The 19,529-nt window shown below is 44.8% G+C and overlaps 1 protein-coding gene and 2 pseudogenes across 6 annotated transcripts; all 3 read right to left on the reverse strand.

The window, feature by feature from the left end:
- Positions 1-157: 157 nt before the first annotated feature.
- Positions 158-9,049, reverse strand: LOC118368313 (ribosomal protein S6 kinase delta-1-like). 6 transcript variants are annotated; one of them, XM_035752320.2, is made up of 13 exons: positions 8,965-9,034; positions 8,694-8,807; positions 6,568-6,690; positions 5,852-6,025; positions 5,302-5,426; positions 4,766-4,858; positions 4,438-4,485; positions 3,314-3,446; positions 1,581-3,053; positions 1,385-1,474; positions 1,173-1,255; positions 876-971; positions 158-718 (listed from the first exon to the last, which is right to left on the reverse strand). In XM_035752320.2, the coding sequence occupies exons 4-13, from the start codon at positions 5,985-5,987 to the stop codon at positions 608-610; spliced, it is 2,388 nt and encodes a 795-aa protein (XP_035608213.1). In that variant the 5' UTR covers positions 5,988-6,025; positions 6,568-6,690; positions 8,694-8,807; positions 8,965-9,034; the 3' UTR covers positions 158-607. The 6 variants fall into 6 exon arrangements, with proteins under 6 accessions (XP_035608213.1, XP_035608210.1, XP_052352816.1 ...); XM_035752317.2 differs by having other exon boundaries at positions 8,648-8,807; XM_052496856.1 differs by having other exon boundaries at positions 6,568-6,948; positions 8,648-8,807.
- An 898-nt stretch (positions 9,050-9,947) lies between these two features.
- Positions 9,948-14,005, reverse strand: LOC118369085 (olfactomedin-4-like; annotated as a pseudogene).
- Positions 14,006-15,308: 1,303 nt separating this feature from the next.
- LOC118369086 (olfactomedin-4-like) lies at positions 15,309-18,080 on the reverse strand (annotated as a pseudogene).
- Between the last annotated feature and the right edge of the window lie 1,449 nt (positions 18,081-19,529).

The following is a 19,529-nucleotide window of genomic DNA, read 5'->3' on the forward strand; positions in this document are numbered from 1 at the left end:
TTGGTTATTTGAATCAGTTGTAGTGCTAGGCCAGAAACCAAAATGTGCACCCAGGTAGGGCCCCAGGACTGAGCTTGAGAAACCCTGATATAGGCTATGTACAGATGACCAGAAAAAAGGCTGACCATGAGTATATTAAAGACTAACACAGCACAGATGCATTGCTTCATTTTACTAACGTTATTGTCAACGTTGTTCATCACAGCCATTGGCTGACCAAAAAGTATTTGTGTAGTAAGTGTTTGACAATGAAAAACATCCGTTTCCATACTTGGTGATGCTATGCATGGATGTTAACAGTAGCATTGCATGTCATTTGTACAACAAATACCCCAAAAGTCACCCAGGAGTACATTTTGCCCTACTATGTTTACACTAGCCTCTATTATTCAAACATGGAGGTTACAAAGACAACACTGCAGGCAGAGTTTGGTTGTTGCAGGGCTGACATGTTGGCTGTGTGCTCTGAATTACCCTTCTAATCTATCATTCTTTGGGAATAACAAGATGCTCAGGAAATAGCTCCAGAGCTGGGGTTTCAATTATTTTAGCCACAAGGGGGCAGTGGCTGCCCAACTTCACTTGGCTACAGACAGTCTGTTGACCTTTAACTGCTCAGTGCCTTCCAGGAGACACCATTGAAGAAGGGGTGACACTTGATGTCACTCACTCCACCGCCTCCAGAGCCCAAACGATAACCAGCGTCAAACTGCAGAAGCTGTGAAACACACAATAGTCACTCATTCAGAAAGCCAATTTGAGTTTGTACAATGTGTGTGGCTGTGTGTATCTGTGGTTGCAGGCTAGAAGCATGTGTGTATATGTCTACGGTATTTACACTACCAGTCATGTGTGTAATGGGACTCAGGCCTTACCTCAGTGAGCAGGGAGGCAGCTGCAGTACTCAGCTGGTCTGGGATCAGAAGCTGGGTGTGAGAATGTACCCCGGCTGGGTGGAACTGCCACAGGGGCTGGAGGCACAGGAACAGGCATACCGTTTCAACAAGGACTTGATAATGGTACCAACACAGATACACTATCAACAGATCAGTTGGCAGCACTCTAATCAATATACATACACACGTTTGGATTTTAAAAAAACTTTACTATGACGGAGGGCAAGATTCTGGCCTCTTTTCTTCAAAGGATTATTCAATACAAATGTTATTTACCATTCCTGTAAGAAGTTCAAATAGCAATGCCCCCAGACTCCACCAATCACAAGCCTCTGTTATTTTGGACACACCTCCAATCTCTATTGGCAAACAACAAACAGAACTGTTATTAACAGGTTTCTTGTTGGATCAAACTAAATGTCTGATATATAATAACACTAGAAGGCACTTTAGGGTAGCAGCCATATGTGGAACTGTTGTTTCTCCACCTGGGGCACAGTACATCTGGTCCATAGCTTCAGAGTTAGTTTCTGACTGAACTTCACTCCACTGGCCAAAGAATGTCAGGCAGACCTTTCCTGTTGAGAAACATGACAATATGTCAATCAAAGTTGGTTGAGTTTTCAAGACTCAACTCATGCCAAAAACTGAGACCGTACGGAGTTAGTGATTTAGGTGACTAACCGATGCTGGTAAGCAGGATGTTCTTTGGGTTGAGGTCACGGCACATGACACCTTGCTGGTGAAGACTCTCCAGGGCCAGGAGGATCTGAGCTCCCAACAGACGCACCTCTACCTCTGGCAGCCCCCAACAGCCCTGCCTGACCCCATCTCTCCCTCTGGAGGCCTTGGCTGGGAACTTGGGCTGGTGGCACCAGCCCTCTACCTCAATGGTCTGATCCTGACCCTGTCCATCTGATCCATTTGACTTCAGGAAAGCATTCATGTCCTCCTTCCGACACTGTGGGGAGGCCCCTGTGGGGCCAGTGGTGTTGGGGTCACACAGTGATCCTTTCCCTTGGGGGATGTCCTTACTCAAAGGGCTCAGCTCCCAGCCCTCCTCCACCTCCTCCCTTGGCTCTCTGCAAGGAGGCCCCACATGATACTTTGCCCCTGTGAGGGCCAGGGAGATGCCTTCCTGGTTCCCCTGCTGTGTCTCAGCACTGAGACCGTGAGGCAGGGAAGGGGGGTGAGAGATCCCTGAGGATGTCCTCATGACCTTCAGCTCATCTACTGTAGAGGGATACACAGCTCTGCCAGGCTGGGAAGTCTCTGTGTCTCTGCTTACTAAGTTCACAATGCTCTTTTCAGTAGTGTGACGGTTTACCTGTTCTTCCTGCCCTCTCTCCTGGTGTGTGGATAGCTCTACACCCACAGTGTTCTCAAGGTCTCCACCTGAAACACTGCCTTGGTGAGAGCCATAGGAGGTCAAAGTTGCCATCTCACTAGCCTGGCTTTGATTATGGAGGGGAACATAACTTTTCTGTGAATACAAACTGATAGAATGATTCTTCAAGTTCACTGTTGACCCTGTCCCACCAGAAGTGGTCTGAGTTGTTTGAGGTACAGGTTTACCTGCAGCTATATCGGAGTCACTCTCACAATTCTGTGTCAGATCAGCAGCCTTCCACACCACGTCAAAATCCAAACTGGATTCAATTTTTTCTGTTCCAGTGGCCTTCCCAGAAGGCTCAGAGGTGACATCAGGAAACTGATCGATGCACAGATGACTAGGAAGAGCAGGGTTGTCCTGAGTTTCAGAGTGCAAACACTGACTGTGGCCTGCTGGATGGATATGGGGACTGATGTCTGTCCTCATTGGCCCAGATAAAGAGGGCTGTAGCGCTGTAGACCTTGAGTTGTTCTGCAGGCAGCCTGTCTCCTCGCAGTAGGAGTGGGTCCTACAGCCTTCCAGACGATGCTGAGCCTCATGCCAAGATGCAGGGGAGTCTGTGTCTGGGCTCTCCTCGTTCTCCCTCTCCAGGAGAGGGGTTGTCCCTGTGTCCCCTCTGTCATTCTGCTGGTAGTCTGAGCTGATGGTAGGGGAGGTGTAGCTGTTCTTCAGTTTGATCGTGTGCAGGCTGGGAATGTAGCATTCTGGGTGCTCCTTGGCTCGGTCGTTCCTCACCTTGGACAGTTTGGAGAAAAGCTTCCCACCTACAGAGCATAGAAAGGTCAATACATCATAAGACAATAGTAGTTTTTCTTTATTTTAATTCAGCTATTTTTTCTAATCTCCTTGGCATCCTTGACCCAAAATGGCTGAAGAGTGCAACCATCAAAAAACAATGTAGCCTGTAGGTCCACTGCTATGCCATGGACATAAATCTCCCTTTGCATGGCGATAGGCTAGGAAAGAGCATCCGCTACATCTCACATACTGCAGGGCTGGCAGGCAGAGGCTGTGTTCAGCTCACCTTGAACATGCTCCAGATGCAGGTACACAGCATCCTCACTGACATAGTACCTCAGCAGCTTCACCATATAGGGGACGCCCTGGGGGATGATAGTGGGCTGGTCCCGGCTCTCCCAGCTCGACTTGGGCAGGCTCTGAGAGGACACGGCGCAATAGAACATTACAAGTATTACTATGCTGTTACTATTACCTTGGTCAAAATACAACTTCTCTACTGTAATACACATTGTTCTCTTGTCTAGTCTTAGTCTGTGTCTATAGTTAATTGATAAAAACAGAAATCTAAAAACTCATCTCTACAAAAGCGGGCTCTTCTCTAGCACTGTTTATACCTGGTTCTAACACGCGTCCTTTGTCCTGATCTTGTCCACATTCTGATTGTTAAGACAGGTGTAGACGATTAAAAGACATTGTGATCAGATCTTCCTGACCACTTACGGAGGTAGTCAGGCATGCATTGTGTCTGGATATCGTTAGTGTAAACAGATCTGGATAGTGAAACCATTTAAATCCTCATTATCCCACCCTGTAAAATCATTGACACTACTGGGTGGCACTACTGACTTATGGCATCAATATGTGTCTTAAAATAATGAATAAATATTATTTTGAAAAAATATCCATAAAATAATTTATATACAGGGAGAGACTAGGAAATCTGGTCACAATGTGGAAACAGTGGTCGTATAAAAAGATACATTTTAATATCATATGTAGACACATTTCTCAAGATCTGGGCACAATCAGAATGTAGAGAAGATCAAGACACATGATGCATGATAGTGCCAGGTGTAAACAAGACTGAGACCTGCGCCTTAGAGACCCTGCTACAGTATTTTCCAATAACAACTCTCTGGTTACGGAAATCAGAGGTGCATTCCCACTAAGAGGGTCAGAGTGGAGGGCTTTTAGCCAAATCAATGGTGAAGGATACTCAAGACAGAGTATTCCCATTGACTGGGCTACCACAGAATGGCTGGCAGGGGTCCAGACAGTACAACAGCCATCTGTGCACTGGATATGCATCTACACAGATAGACAGCTGCACTGTTTCTACTACACGGCTGCCACTCTGTCCTCTGACATACTGTATTGGTAGTGTTAAGTTCAGACGTAAGTACTTACTTTAACAACACATTTCTCCTTTGTAATCAGGCTTTGGACAATCAGGACCTTGGGGAGAAGACGTACATTTTATTTTAGTTTAAATAGAACATAGTATGTTATTAGACGGTTGTGACATTTTAGGACAAGGTACTATTTGCTTAGGTAAGCATCATGGTTGTCACTGGATCTATAAGACATGGTATGTGTATGTGACCAATAAAATGTGATTTGGTTAATAAAGGGTTAACTACAGCCAGGATGTCTGTTCAAGAGAGTATCAGTAGTCTAACAAAACGTTATAGTACCCATGTCTGGTTGAGAGCAGTGAGTGTAAAAACGTCCTTACCTTATCGATGATCCCCACCACTTTACACATGTCCAGATCCTCCACTGGGCAGCTCAGGTGTCTGATTGGCCGGAATCTCAGACTACTGTAACCCTGGTGATAAAAAGAGATTACAAATCAGTATAGGACAGATAACAGCGATGTGGACACGTGTCTTTGTGTTTAATTCAGATCTGAAATGTTGCTTCTACTCAAGGATTAGTTACAAATCTTCGAACAGATATTAGCATGTTGCATAAGAGAGAGGGGGAGAGAGAGCGCCCAGCCGGCCAGTGCGAGGCATCCTGGCAGATGTGATCTTCTCGCCCGGGTCGGGTGTAGTGTAACAGAGGGAGATGGAGTTGTTGTGCTGTTCTGTAGCCCATCTCTCTCGAGAGGCTATAAGCAGCACATACTGGTTGCTTTGAGGATGTGACTCAGGCTTTCCCAGAAGGAAATGATTCAGAGAGGTGCTAACTGGAAGATTAGCACTTAACCACCTCTTCAATAAACATGTTCATCTTGTCAAAATGTGGGTTCAAAGGTCATCTTCTTACCCCTAAGTGAGAGTTCCCCTTCCCCAGGTTGTCCTGCAGGTGGGAGATAAAGATCTCCTCGGCCCTCTTCAGATACTGAGTAGTCTTCCTCTTCACTGCCTCCCGGCGCTCCTTGTTAGGGTCCACTGGAAGACAGACCAACTACATCAGACCTCAGTTCTCTCCCTCTCAGACAATGGAGAAACCTCACTCCACTAAACTGAAACTGAAATAACCTCATCATTCAAAAGCTTCTGTTTGAATATAGCTGACATACTTCACTAGCACAGTAGAGAGAGAATATCCGGCATGCTTTACCAGTATGGATATCGTTCTCTGACCTTGGCTTCCTGACTTCCTGTTTTTCATAGGAATTATTTAATTCTGCTTTACAATGGATGAATCATGAGCAGATAAATCCACATGTTCCTGTTTCATGTCACATTACTTATTCTCACTGTGTTGAGTAGCTAAAGTCTGTAGCGCCTTAACCTGCTCTATTCAATATCACCCTAACCAGAACCCTGCATGTTGACAGAATACTCTAGAGTACAGTAGATTACCACTGTACCTTGAACTCCATTGAGCAGCAGGTCAACCCCATTCTTGTAGTAGCTGAAGGCAGCTTCATAGTCTTCACTGACCTCCCTGTCCAGAGCCATTCGGATCTGCTTGGCTGCCTCCACCAGGTAGTCTCTCTTGGCCATGGCTGTCCTGGCTCGGCACTGTGGAGGTCCAGACGGGCCTAGCAGCCACACAACAGAGTGTACCGAACTATATGGAATCACACAGACCTGTACGTCCTAGGAGGAGTCATAACACGACCAGCCACCGCTAAGACGTTCCTCTTCTTCTTAGGAAGTTCCTAAGAATAATCCTTACGATGGCAGAGAATAATTGATAATTGATAACTACCAAAAGCCAAGACTTCCCCAGAGCTACAGTAAATCCCTTAACTAGTCACTTGTCTGAGAAAAACATGACGGCAAAGCATGAAACTGAGAGTAATGTGAAAGTAATGTGACCAATAATAGACTGTTTCTGTTCCTCTCCCCTTACAGGCAGCTGGTGGCACTGTAATTGGGGAGGGACTAAGGGAAAGGGGGATACCTAGTCAGTTGTATGACAGGCTCATAATAATGGCTGGAAAGGAATACATGGAATGGTGTCAAACATTGGAAATCATCTGTTTGATACCATTCCAGTCGCCCCATTCCAGCCATTATTATGAGCCATTCTCCCCTCACCAGCCTCCTCGTCAGATCATAAGCATGTGGAGTGTCTCACCTTTTCTCCCTGGTCCTATCAGCAGTGGGACTCATCTCTGGCAGCAGTTAGTCGGCTCACTGGGGGGTTATCCTCCTCCACTTGAAGGTTAAAGTCTTTGTTTTCAAGCATGATGATACAAACCTGGGTCATCAGAGAGTTCAGTTTTTACTTCAGTAGAGCACAGGAAGTGAGTATGAGTGTGCAGCTCTGGTACTATTGCTGATGAATAAACACTGTCAGTGCTGCAGGGGTGGTGAGGAGGAAGGATGACTCAAAGTACTTACAGTGCCTTCAGAAAGTATTCAGACCCCTTGACTTTTTCCACATTTTGTTACTTTGCAGTCTTATTCTAAAATTGATTAAATTGTTTTTTTTTCTTCTCATCAATCTACACACACCCTATAGTGACAAAAGCAAAAACAGGATTTAAGAAATGTTTGCTTATTTATAAAAAAAATATATAAAAGAAACAAAATAACATTTGCATAAGTATTCAGACCCTTTAATGAGCACTGTGTTGAAGCACCTTTGGCAGCGATTACAGCATTGAGTCTTCTTGGGTATGATGCTACCAGCTTGGCACACCTGAATTTGGGGAGTTTCTCCCATTTTTCTCTGCAGATCCTCTTAAGCTCTGTCAGGTTGGCTGGGGAGCATTGCTTTTTTCAGGACTCTCCAGAGACATTTGATCGGGTTCAAGTCCAGGCTCTGGCTGGGCCACTCAAGGACATTCAAAGACTTGTCCCAAAGCCACTCCTGCGTTGTCTTGACTGTGTGCTTAGGGTTGTTGTCCTGTTGGAAGGTGAACCTTCGCCCCCAGAGTGAGGTCCTGAGCTCTCTGGAGCAGATTTTCATCAAGGATCTCTGTACTTTGCTCCGTTCATCTTTGCCTCGATCCTGACTAGTCTCCCTGGCACTGAAAAACATGCACACAGCATGATGCTGCCACCACCATGCTTCATTGTAGGGATGTGCCAGGTTTCCTCCAGACGTGACGCTTGGCATTCAGGCCGATCTTGTTTAACATGGTCTGAGAGTCTTTACGCACCTTTTGGCAAACTCCAAGCAGGCTGTCATGTGCCTTTTACTGAGGGGTGGCTTCCGTCTGGCCACTCTACCATAAGGCCTGACTGGTGGAGTGCTGCAGAAATAATTGTCCTTCTGGAAGGTTCTCCCATCTCCACAGAGGAACTCTGAAGCTCTGTCAGAGTAACCATTGGGTTCTTGGTCACCTCCCTGACCAAAGCCCTTATCCCTTGATTGCTCAGTTTGGCCTGGTGGCCAGCCCTAGGAAGAGTCTTGGTGGTTCCAAACTTTTTCTATTTAAAAATGATGGAGGCCACTGTGTTATTGGGGAACTTCAATGCTGCAGAAATGTTTTGGTACCCTTACCCAGATCTGTGCCTCAAGACAATCCTGTCTCAGAACTCTATAGATAATTATTTCAACCTCATGGCTTGGTTTTTGCTCTGACATGCACTGCCAACTTTGGGACCTTATATAGACAGGTGTGTCTTTCCAAATCATGCCCAATCAATTGAATTTACCACAGGTGGACTCAAATCAAGTTGTCAAAACACCTCAAGGATGATCAATGGAAACAGGATGCACCTGAGCTCAATTTTGAGTCTCATAGCAAAGGGTCTGAATACTTATATAAACAAGGTATTTCTGTTTTTAACTTTTAATACATTTGCAAAAAATTTTTTTTTTTTTAAATGTAATCTCAAAACAAATCTGTGTTTATGTTGAATTAACGTGGAAAACTGAATAGATTTCGAAAAAAATAATCAACCTAAGGGCATTTTGTCTTTTTTTCCCACCAAACTTTTAACTTAAATCCAATGACAGTGATGTTTGTTGTTGTTTATTTATCATTGAATTTACGTTAGTCGACTACTGAACCAAATGTAAATCAAAACTAGACGTTGAAATATCGAAGTCTTTGCCCTGTGGGTACATATTACTGTATTACTGTATATTACTGAACGCTGTGGGCAGATCCCTGTCAGAGGATTTATAAATGCTAATGTATTGCAATCATAGTAGCTCTTAGCATTCCACACAAGTGCACTATGAAAATGTGCTGATGCCTTACCATTGTCTATCATTGTGACATGGGGTTAGTTTTGTATCCCACTCACACTCTTTATCATTCCTCATACAGTCTAATGAGGAGAAGTCATAGTGTGTCTGTTGTTGAGAATCAGTCCGCCTCCTGCAGTATTTCCATGTTACATGCACCAATATCCTTGATACTAACGACAAGCATTGTCAGTGTAGAGACAAACCAGAATACACAATATTAACAATACAATAATCCCATTTGTTTGTCTGCAATGGATAGACATGCTTGCATCATACATTCATCTTGATCGCCACACGACAGACAACACATGCACACATATATCCTACCTGATGTGATCAGAGCATGCCCCCGAGACCCACTGCCCCAGCAGCAGCCTTCGTCCTCAGCAGCCTCCCTCTGCACAGATACCAGGAAGAGGAGGAGAGTTTAGCGAGGCTGACTATTGGCTTGAAATTATGTAAGGTGGTACCATTAGCCACGAGGCCTTAACTTCCCCCGTCTCATCCTGACAGATGCTATATTTAAAGAGATGGAGCTGTCAGATAGAACAACGAGACAGATATTTTACTGGATGTATAAACGTGAAGCATCCGCTTGGCGTTTCTGCTGAGGGGAAACACACTGGCGCGCAGTGGGAGAAGATGGAAATAGATGGATTTTGGCCGACATTCAATACTGTTTTCTTTTAGCAAAACTACAATATGTTATGAACAGAGTGGACTACGGTTTGTACACTTTGGCCTTTGCAAAAGTTTTTAAAAATCGCGTTGTTTAGAAGGAGTGCAAAACCAAAAGCGAATCGAGTTATTGCACACGCGCACTTCAGAGAGTAGGCGTTTCTTAACGGAAATATGCAGATTATGCTAAAACACACCAATGGGATCTCGCTAACTCGTGCTTGGCTCTGCCCCCTCCTTGTGTGTTCTGCCCACTATGGCTCATTTGTTCCCCTTGAAAACGACAGACTGTTGTCTATCTTGGTTTAGTTATAAAAAATATCCGGTTCTGTTCTGTTTTTGTCTTGCTGTTGTTCTCAGACCTTTTTTCTATTTCAGATAGATTTGGCAATTTATTACAGTATAATGTTGTATCCACATTTTAATTAGTCAATGGATTTGTATAACAATGACCTGAAACCATAAGAATAAAACAATGTGCATGGTTCATTGTTGTACATGCAGTGAATGGATGCTATGTGGCCTCACCCTGCCTGCTTAATCTAATCTGCTCTGATTTGGTCCTCGGTAACAGTTGGACCCAGACTCTCGCTGGAGCACAAAGAGGAGGGCCACCCCAGGGGAGGGCTTGCTTACAGAGGAGCAAGGCGGAAGCCCCAGCCTGAGCCCAAGGAGGAGAGCTGGGAAGGGGAAATGAGAGGAGAGGGTGTGAGAGAGTAAACCACAGCCCAGCCCAAAGCTAGGGAGGGAGGGGTCTGATATCATACTGGGGCGGCAGGGTAGCCTAGTGGTTAGAGCGTTGGACAAGTAACCGGAAGGTTGGAAGTTCAAACCCCCTGAACAGGCAGTTAACCCACTGTTCCTAGGCTGTCATTGAAAATAAGAATTTGTTCTTTAACTGACTTGCCTAGTTAAATAAAGGTAAAATAAATACTGGGGATGACTCATATTCTACTAAAAAATAAGGGGTGGGATACTGCACCCTTTCTCTTTCTCATTGGACTGCCTTAGGTAATGGGAGGGAATCTGACACAGTTGGCTGGGTATTTTAATCATTATGGTAATAATGAACATTTTAATTTTCAACTTCAAATGAACTGAACTACAACACAAACAGATTCAATGCGTCAGTTAGATTTTATTTCAGAAATTCAAGGGACATGAGTTTTGAATGCAAGTCAGTGCATCGGACAAAGTAATGAGTATTTATTCAGTCAAAGCCCCATGCTGTCAGAGAGTCATTTCAGTCACAATACGATAGACCAGAGGGAGGCTCAAGTTTTTGCTAAACGTGACACTATAAGACACATAGTAGCCCTTGTTGTACATGGAGAGTTTCTGGTCAATAGGGTTTAGTGCAGGTTTATATATTCATCCTGGAACTTCTCAAATGGTAGTTCTCTTGCTCTGTTTTGATGTCATAAGAGTAAAAGATCTCCTCTGTGTAAACATCTACTGGTCTGGTAGCATAGAGAACCCCACACACCATGAAGGCATTGCCTACCAACGCTTTGTACACATTGATATTTCACAGCTCCTCTATGCCAAATTCAACCTTGTTTACTTTGGCAATGTGTTACGTTCGTCATTTGAATGAGGAGACCAAGGTGCAGCGTGGTAGGCTAACATCTTACTTTTATTCAAATGAACACCGCAAAACAACAAAATACAAAACGACTGGAAAGTTCTGCAGGCTACACAGCAACTATACAAAATCAAGATTCCCCCCCCCAAAAGGTGCGGATTCCGGCCACAAACATGAACCTATAGGGGAGGGTCCAGGTGGGCATCTATCCTCGGTGGAGGCTCCAGTGCGGGACGCAGACCCCGCTCCGCTCGTGGCCCCGCCAACTTCGGTGGCACCTCTGGTGTGGAGATCGTCACCGGAAGCTCCGGACCGTGAATCATCGCCGGAGGAATCAAACCATGGATCGTCGCCGGGGACTCCAGACCGGACTGGGAACCTCCACTGGAGGCTCCGGACTGGGAACCGTCGCTGGAGGCTCCGGACTGGGAACTGACGCTGGAGGCTCCGGACTGGGAACCCTCGCTGGAGGCTCCGCGCCATGGATTATCACTGGAGGCTTCCAGTCATGGATCATCACTGGAGGCGCCGGGCCTTGGGTCATCACTGGAGGCTTCGGGACATGGATCATCACTGCAGGCTCCTGACCACAGATCATCACTGCAGTCTCCGGGCCATGGATCATCACTGCAGGCTCTGGGCCACGGATCATCACTGCGGGCTTCGTGCCATGAATCATCACTGGAGGCTTTGGGCCATGGATCATCACTGGAAGCTTCGGGCCATGGATCATCACTGGAGGCTTTAGGCCATGGATCATCACTGGAGGCTTCGGACTGGGAACCCTCACAGGAGGCTCCGAACTGTGGAGGCGCACTGGAGGCCTGGTGCGTGGAGCCGGCACAGGTCGTACCAGGCTGGGGAGACGCACTGGAGGCCGGGTGCGTGGAGCAGGCACAGGTCGTACCGGGCTGGGGAGACGCACTGGAGGCCTGGTGCGTGGAGCTGGCACATGATATACTGGGCCGTAGAGGCGCACTGGAGGTCTGGAGCTTAGAGCTGGCACAATCCGTCCTGGCTGGATGCTCACTTTAGCCTGGCAAGTGCGGAGCGCTGGCACAGGACGCACTGGGCTGTGAAGGCGCACTGGAAACACAGTGCATAAAGCCGGCGCAGGATATCCTGGTCCGAAGAGGCATACTGGAGACCAGGAGAGCTTAGCCGGCACAACCCGTCCTGGCTGGATGCTCATTTTCACACGGCAAGTGCGGGGAGCTGGCACCGAGCGCACCGGGCTGTGAATGCGCCACGCTGCTTGGTCCGTTTGTGGTGGGATCTTCTGTTACGTTCGTCGTTTGAATGAGGAGACCAAGGTGCAGCGTGATAGGCGAACATCTTACTTTTATTCGAATGAACACCAAAAAACAACAAAATAAAAAACGTCCGTAAAGTTCTGCAGGCTACACAGCAACTATACAAAATCAAGATCCCACAAACTAAGGTGGGAAAAAGGCTGCCTAAGTATGATCCCCAATCAGAGACAACGATAGACAGCTGCCTCTGATTGGGAACCATACCAGTCCAAACAAATAAATAGGAAAACTAGATTACCCACCCTAGTCATCCGCTGACCTAAGCAAAATAGAGAATTAAAAGGATCTCTAAGGTCAGAGCGTGACACAATGACCGTTTTACCCTTGGATTCATCAGTGGCATAGGTTACCCATAGCCCATTTTCATCATTCTCATGTTCTGATTGGCTGAGTAACTGTATGAGAATGTTGCACTGGCCTTTTTAATTACTCTGTAGTCATATTTGGAGGTGGTCAAATTCAGTTTAGCCATGGGCTGTTTTTCTAGTAACACAGGGTGTTACCATGAACAATGTAATTGTTGCCGGTACCCTGCTATCCATTTGGCAAGTTGTTGTTTAAATTAATTCCTTAAAACCAGATTTTGATAGCCGGAGTAAAGATAAAAGTCATGCACTGAGGCACTGCTATAGGCACCATACCAATACATTGATTCAAAGCCAAGATTGGGTTTTGAGCCTTCTATCACCCCCCAAATCTGTAACCCGCATTCAAGTTCGCATTCAGTTGGCTGATCACTGGCTTCCCTACACTGGCAATGCCTTTATGGTTGCAGGAGCCTGGGAGGAAACATAAATAGCTATTAATAATATATAAGACAAACAAATCCACAAACTACTGGCTTTGAAATAATGATACAATATGTTAACAATGCTACCATCACAGAGGCTTCTTACCAATACCTGGGTTTGTCCCCTCCTCCAGCTTCTTCTGCAGTTTTCCAAACTCAATACAGATCACCACCAGGTTACTCTTGTCATAGCTCTCCAGCTGGTTCACAATCAGGCTCATATTGTGAATCTATGGATGCATGTGTACAAAGGACAAATAGGTCATTTGTTCCATATAGCAACATTCCTCTTTCTTCTGCATGATATTAGCTGTCACTTATTTATAATGCCAATGACCGTCATTAATAGTCATTCTGCTATGTCTGTCTACCTGTCACCCATTTACCTCAGTGTATAGGCTGTCGAACATAGGTGAGGAGGAGTTGAGGGATTCCTTCAGCTGTGTCACCAACAATTCAAACTCTCTTCTCGATCCTGAGAAGCTCGAAATCCAGTCGGATGTACTTATCAGGGCCGCTCTCCACAACCTCCACTCGGATAGTCAGGTTGCTTAATTCAGCCAAATAGATCACAAACCTGCCCTTGTAACTGTCCAGCTGCAAGAGAGACACAGGTAGTAGTTCCGGTGTAAGATATCTAGTAGGGTATAATACTGTGAATGAGGTCTCGGTTAAATATACACAAGCATCCCCCCCAAGGTTTTACAAGACATGTTTCATAAACTGGAGTAGGCTACTGTTAAGATCACTCAACAACCTGGTGTGTAAATGCAATATGGATTCAATCCTGTTCAGGGGGCTCAAACCTCAGGGTGTTCATTACAATACAACAGTAAATGATTTTATCTGGATTCCCACTTCCAGCATTAGATCCTTGGTGACTTGCTGCATGTGTTCCACATGGTCGGCAGAGAAGGGGATGTCAGGAAGAAACACATGACTAAGACATTGCCCCAACTCACCTACATTTGCAGTCACATTTCCAGAGTCCCAGTCCTCCATTGGCTGGAGGAAAATACAAGTTTGGACTGAACTTCACAGTGGTGGCTCACTCAAGTAGTAAACTAGCACTCTTTTTGGAACTATCTCTAACTGTCAAGGTTTAGTGGAAGGAGAAAATGAGAGTCCCTTAACAGCCAAGCCACTGCAGGGCAAAGGAGAGGCAGGAGCACTAGAAACAGAACCATCTTGTATCCAGTGTTCTGGTGTGGGTCCTTGTCCATCTGTTCTGGATTTTTAAAGACTCGCTCCTATCAGCTAATGAGAAACATCTTGCTTCTTCCCATATTTACTGCTGTTTCTTAAGAGACTACCTTCAAATCTTTAGGAATTATATGCAGACATCCTTGTTCGCTTGTAATAAAATACTCAAGTACAATTTTTTTAAATCTGTCTCATAATTTTATTGATCACAATAATTCTGTGGACATGGAGTGCATGAGAAACAGGGCATATGGACAGTTTTTTCAGTTATGAAGACATGTTATTGATGGCATATGGTAGATGGCACCTGATATTATCAACTGAATAAATGGATCTTACTATTAGTCATCAACAATGTGGCAGGATATTATATGTTGAGATAAGCATAGTATAATAAAGTATTTTCATCCTTATTCCAATGATATAGCCTAGCAAGTTCCATCACACAATTCCACAAGTATTATGCTAACTTTTTTTCTCCACCTGAGACATTAGATTATGCTGGTAAGAAGTATAGGTGCTGGAGATCTGCGTTATAATGTGATTGACAATTAATAAAGCCAATGTTTCTGCTGTCCCGGAGAATGCATTCACGGGCTGCATATGTCGGCTCAATCAGGATTCGGATCATCTGAGATGCTTCGGCGATACAGACTGAATCGCACACCTGTACACAAACTACGTTTACATAGTTAACACTTAAGCCACTTTCCATAGTTCGAATCCATACTGTATTGCTAACAAAATAAATGGCCAGAGGCCAAAGAGGATTGGGTCTGTGTTCAACATGGTTTTACCATAGTATTTTTTAGACAAGGAACAGACAAATGTTGTTCTTTCAAGACTATGCAGTAGCCAATCCTTGCAAAATGTCCCATTATATTGTACACGTTTTATTTTCTATATGTTTAGATATCAATAATGAGCAGACTAAGTATTCTCAGGAATGAAGTGTGTTACTGTTCATTAATTCCTAACAATGTGCTGCATATTGAGAGATTCTCCTCTAAAACAGTATCACAAACCCCCTCTGTGATGTTTGAGTGAGACTGTTTAGTACCTACAGTAGGCCTACATGAAGATTAACAAGACAGTCTAGAGACAGAAAATGTTTTGGCATCTGACTTTATGTTTGACACCGAGTTTATTATCAGCATAAGGGACTCATTTAAAGTATTTTATATGAGATACACAGTACCATGCTTATTAGCCACAACTGACCTTCATTTGGCTGACTCTGGGGTCTAGTATACACCTCATTATACAGATGCTGATGTAGACTGAAGACTGACAGAATCATAATACTTTAATACAATGAAGACAGTACTATTTCAGATGGAATATCAAAGGTAAACCCTTGAACACAACGAGAATGCTTAAGCCATTTATTTCAAATCAACACGATGACCATGAGCCCGGATATTCTATATAATCAGAGCAACTACAAAAGAAATTAAATCTGACTTGAGTATAACGAGTTTCAATATGAGAGATGCCACAATAGGCCTTTTATCTGACCACGGGGTGTGTTGTGTTTACAGTGGCCTGGTTGTCAAACCAGAGATGATAGTTGACATAGTAGCCATCGTTGTACATGTAGAGTTTCTGATCAGTGGGGTTGTAGTCCAAGTTGACATACTTGTCCTGGAACCGCTCAAATGGAATAGTAGCTCTCTTGTTTTATCTTGGTGTCATAAGTATAACATATTTCCTCATAGTGAATGTCAACTGTTCAGACAGCATAGAAGACTCCACACACCATGAAGGCATTGCTCACAGATGGTTTGTACACACTGGTTTCCCACAACTCCTCTATACCAAATGATGGCTCATGAATTTTAGCAATGATCATTTTACCCTTGGATTCATCTGTAGCATAGGTCACCCACAGCCCATTCTCATCAGCAGCAAAGTCTAGGTTCTTATTGGGTGAGTGACTATACGAGAATCTGGTGCTAGCCTTTGCAATGACCCTGTACTCATAGTTCATAGTAGTAAAATTCAGTTTGGCCATGTTAAATGGGTTGTTCAATTGATAATACAGGGTGTTATCACGAACAATGAAGTTGTTACCAGTTCCATACCAGCTACTTGACAAGCTTTGGTGTTTAAATGGAGTTCTCAAAATACGATTTTTGTAGCTACTGTAAAATCTCATGTCAACAATTGAGGCACCACTATACCCAGAGTACCAGTATTGAGATTCAGAACCATGCACAGGCTTAGAATCTTTCCCCCAGCCTCCCCATTTGAAGCCAGCATTCAAGTGGGCATTCAGTTGACTGACAATGGGCTTGCTGCCTCTGGTTATACCTCCGTGCTCTCACGACCCTGAGAAAAGAGGGTAAAGTCAGTGACATCAAAGATGCAATGGTCTACAAATGTTTTGGCATGAGGCGGATGTGTATCACCATCAATTCAAAATCAAATCAAACTTTATTTGTCACATGCGCCGAATACAACAAGTGTAGACCTTACCGTGAAATGCAAATAATAGAAAGTAACACAATAACATAACAACAACGAGGCTATATACAGGGGGTACCGGTACCGAGTCAGTGTGCGGGGGTACAGGTTAGTTGAGGTAATTTGTACATGTAGGTAGGGGTGAAGTGATTGTGCATAGATAGACCATAAAGGAGACCATAAAAGTAGTCTTAGACTTACCGATGTTGGGGTTGAAGATCTCATTGTGGCGCTTCTCACACTCCTCCAGTTTGAGCTGTATATTGATGTACTCACGACGGGTCACCAACACCAGGTTCTTATTGTATCTCTCCAGCTTGGTCACGACCACCACCATGGAGGAGATCTGTGAGAACACAGATAAACAACCATAAGACCAGAAGTTTAAGTCCTTCAAAAGATACATGTCTGAAGTGAAAAGTAGACATGTTCATTGTTTATAGCTGCATCGTGGCCAGATGAGTTGTTGGGGACAGTCTTCGGGTAGTTACCTGCTGGTGCAGAGACTCAAAGGCAATAGTGGAGGTTTGTATGGAGCCCAGGAGCTCCTGTACCAGAGCCTCCAACTGTTTGATCTGCACCTTCACCTCCTGTAGGCGTCACTGTACGCGTCAGGGTTCTCCTCCATCAGCTCCACCAGTACTGTCAGGTTCACTATCCTCTCTGCATACACTGTCAGCTTGCTCTCATATGTCTCGAACTGGAGGGGAGGGATATTTTAAATACAAATGACCATATAAGTCATATTATAATAGGCAAACTGAGCTACTGTTAAGGAAAGAGTAGGTCATCAGAACCCGTGCTTATTACTCAATCTTTATAGCTTAGCTATAGGTCTACGATGGTACTCCTTGTATATAATCTCCTTATTGTTCTTTTATTGTGTTACCATTTCCTTTTTGCAAATTATTCTTACTTTTTAAAACTCTGCATTGTTGGGAAAGGGCTCTTAAGTAAGCATTTCATGGTAACGTCTAGCTGTTGTATTCCGCGCACGTGACAAATAAAATGTGATTTGATGATAGGATGTATGGTGTATAGTGTGTCAGAGAGTGATAGGCCATTATAACCACCATTATAACCATCTATGTGACTCCATACTGGTGTACATTGCTCATTTCCATCTCCAGCTTGTGGTTGATCTGCATAGCCATCTCTTCCAGGAGGACCAGCTCTCCCACTGGGAAGGTGGAGCCGGGCAGGAAGGCCTCACAGGAGCACTTCCCACCTCCATCCTCTGTCCCATTCCTCTCGCTCCACGGGCCTACAGGCTGAGAAGAAGGCAAATAAACTAGTCACTTCTATAGGCATCAGTTAGTATGAGAGAGATGCACCAGAATCACATCACACGTACCCCAAAGGCCAAGGTGGTTCTCAGGAGAGCTAAGACAAACAGAGTGGAAGTCATTCTGGAGTAGTCGAGGTGGTTATGATTCAGACTTGTTGGTTCTAACTGCTAGGATATTTTTAGTGCAGGGATGTCATAATGGTGTGGTATTATAATTTCCCCAGTTGATTCATAAAGTTGGCCTGAAACGTGGTTATGTACACTGGAGGAATGTTTATTTTATGGTTATATGTGTAATGCATGGACTGTATGTAGAAGCCAGTGATTTCTCTGTAAAATTGCATAACAGGGTTTAGATTGGGGCTAGCGTGGAGAGTCTTCCGTCAGCTTGGGCTGGGAGTAGGAGCACATGGTGGGGGAGCTGGTGGGCCTGTGGTGGGCCCTGCTCCCGGGCATGGGAAGGTGGATGCGCTCCCTGCTCAGGTTGGTGACGGAGTAGCGGCTGCTGTTGGACATGATGATGTGGTGCCAGGAGTTCAGTGGGGTGGCAGAGAAGTGCTGGGGGCCACTGGAGTCCTCCTTGGTGCCCCCCGGGGACATGACCATGAGCTGCGGGGGGTTTTGGAAGGTCTTCAGGATGCGCTCGCTCTTCTGCTTGTCCTTCTTCTGACGGGACTCCATCTTATGCAGCTGGCATCCTCTGCTTCCTGGTGTCGGCCAGACCCCTGAGGAGAGACTCCGAAGAACATATTTAAAGTGATGTTTCACTAAAAGGACTTTCTTAGCGTTTGAAAAGGAAGAACATTGGCACGACACTACAAGCAATAATAAATAGATATGTTTGCCCTACTTCGACACTTTGACCATAAACATCTGCTCATGATGATTTCTTTTAGGGCAAACAGATGTGTGGACAGTTTATGACAAGTTTCGGTTCAGTTCTCAGGTTATTGCTGATGTTTGGTGTTTTCTTTACACACTCATAGCGGTCTTCAAATAATGTTGCTAGTTCACCCCACCCTGACAGTCTGTACTGTATGAGAAAAGCCCACCTGTAATCAACCATTCCTGTCCTTTCACGATCCGGTCTCTGGAACGTTCCATGACAGATTGACCAGGTGAATCCAAGTGAAAGCTATGATACCTTATTGATGTCACCTGTTAAATCCATTTCAATCAGTGTAGATGAAGAGGGATTTTTAAACCTTGAGACAATTGAGACATGTTTTGTGTATGTGTGCCATTCAGAGGGTGAATAGGCAAGACAAAAGATTTAAGTGCCTTTGAACGGGGTATGGTAGTAGGTGCCAGATGCACCAGTTGAGTGTGTCAAGAACTGCAACACTGCTGTGTTTTTCACGCTCAAAAGTTTCCCATGTGTGCATTAAGAATGGTCCACCACCGAAAGGACATCCAGCCATCTTGACACAACTGTGGGAAGCATTGGAGTCAACATGGGCCAGCATCCCTGTAGAATGCTTTCGACACCTTGTAGAGTCCATGCCCCAATAAATTGAGGCTGTTCTGAGGGCAAAGGGAATGGTGGGTGCAACTCAATATTAGGAAGGT

The sequence above is a fragment of the Oncorhynchus keta genome, chromosome 35, assembly GCF_023373465.1.
Source record: "Oncorhynchus keta strain PuntledgeMale-10-30-2019 chromosome 35, Oket_V2, whole genome shotgun sequence".
In the NCBI taxonomy this organism is placed as follows: domain Eukaryota; kingdom Metazoa; phylum Chordata; class Actinopteri; order Salmoniformes; family Salmonidae; genus Oncorhynchus; species Oncorhynchus keta.

Excerpts from the sequence above, each read along its gene's own strand:
- LOC118368313 (XM_035752321.2), bottom strand. The coding sequence starts at position 5,987 with ATGGCCAAGAGAGACTACCTGGTGGAGGCAGCCAAGCAGATCCGAATG. Across the intron at positions 3,054-3,313 it reads GCATCTGGAGCATGTTCAAG|GTGGGAAGCTTTTCTCCAAA; the intron begins GTGAGCTGAACA and ends TATGCTCTGTAG. Across the intron at positions 719-875 it reads CTGCCTCCCTGCTCACTGAG|CTTCTGCAGTTTGACGCTGG; the intron begins GTAAGGCCTGAG and ends TGTGTTTCACAG.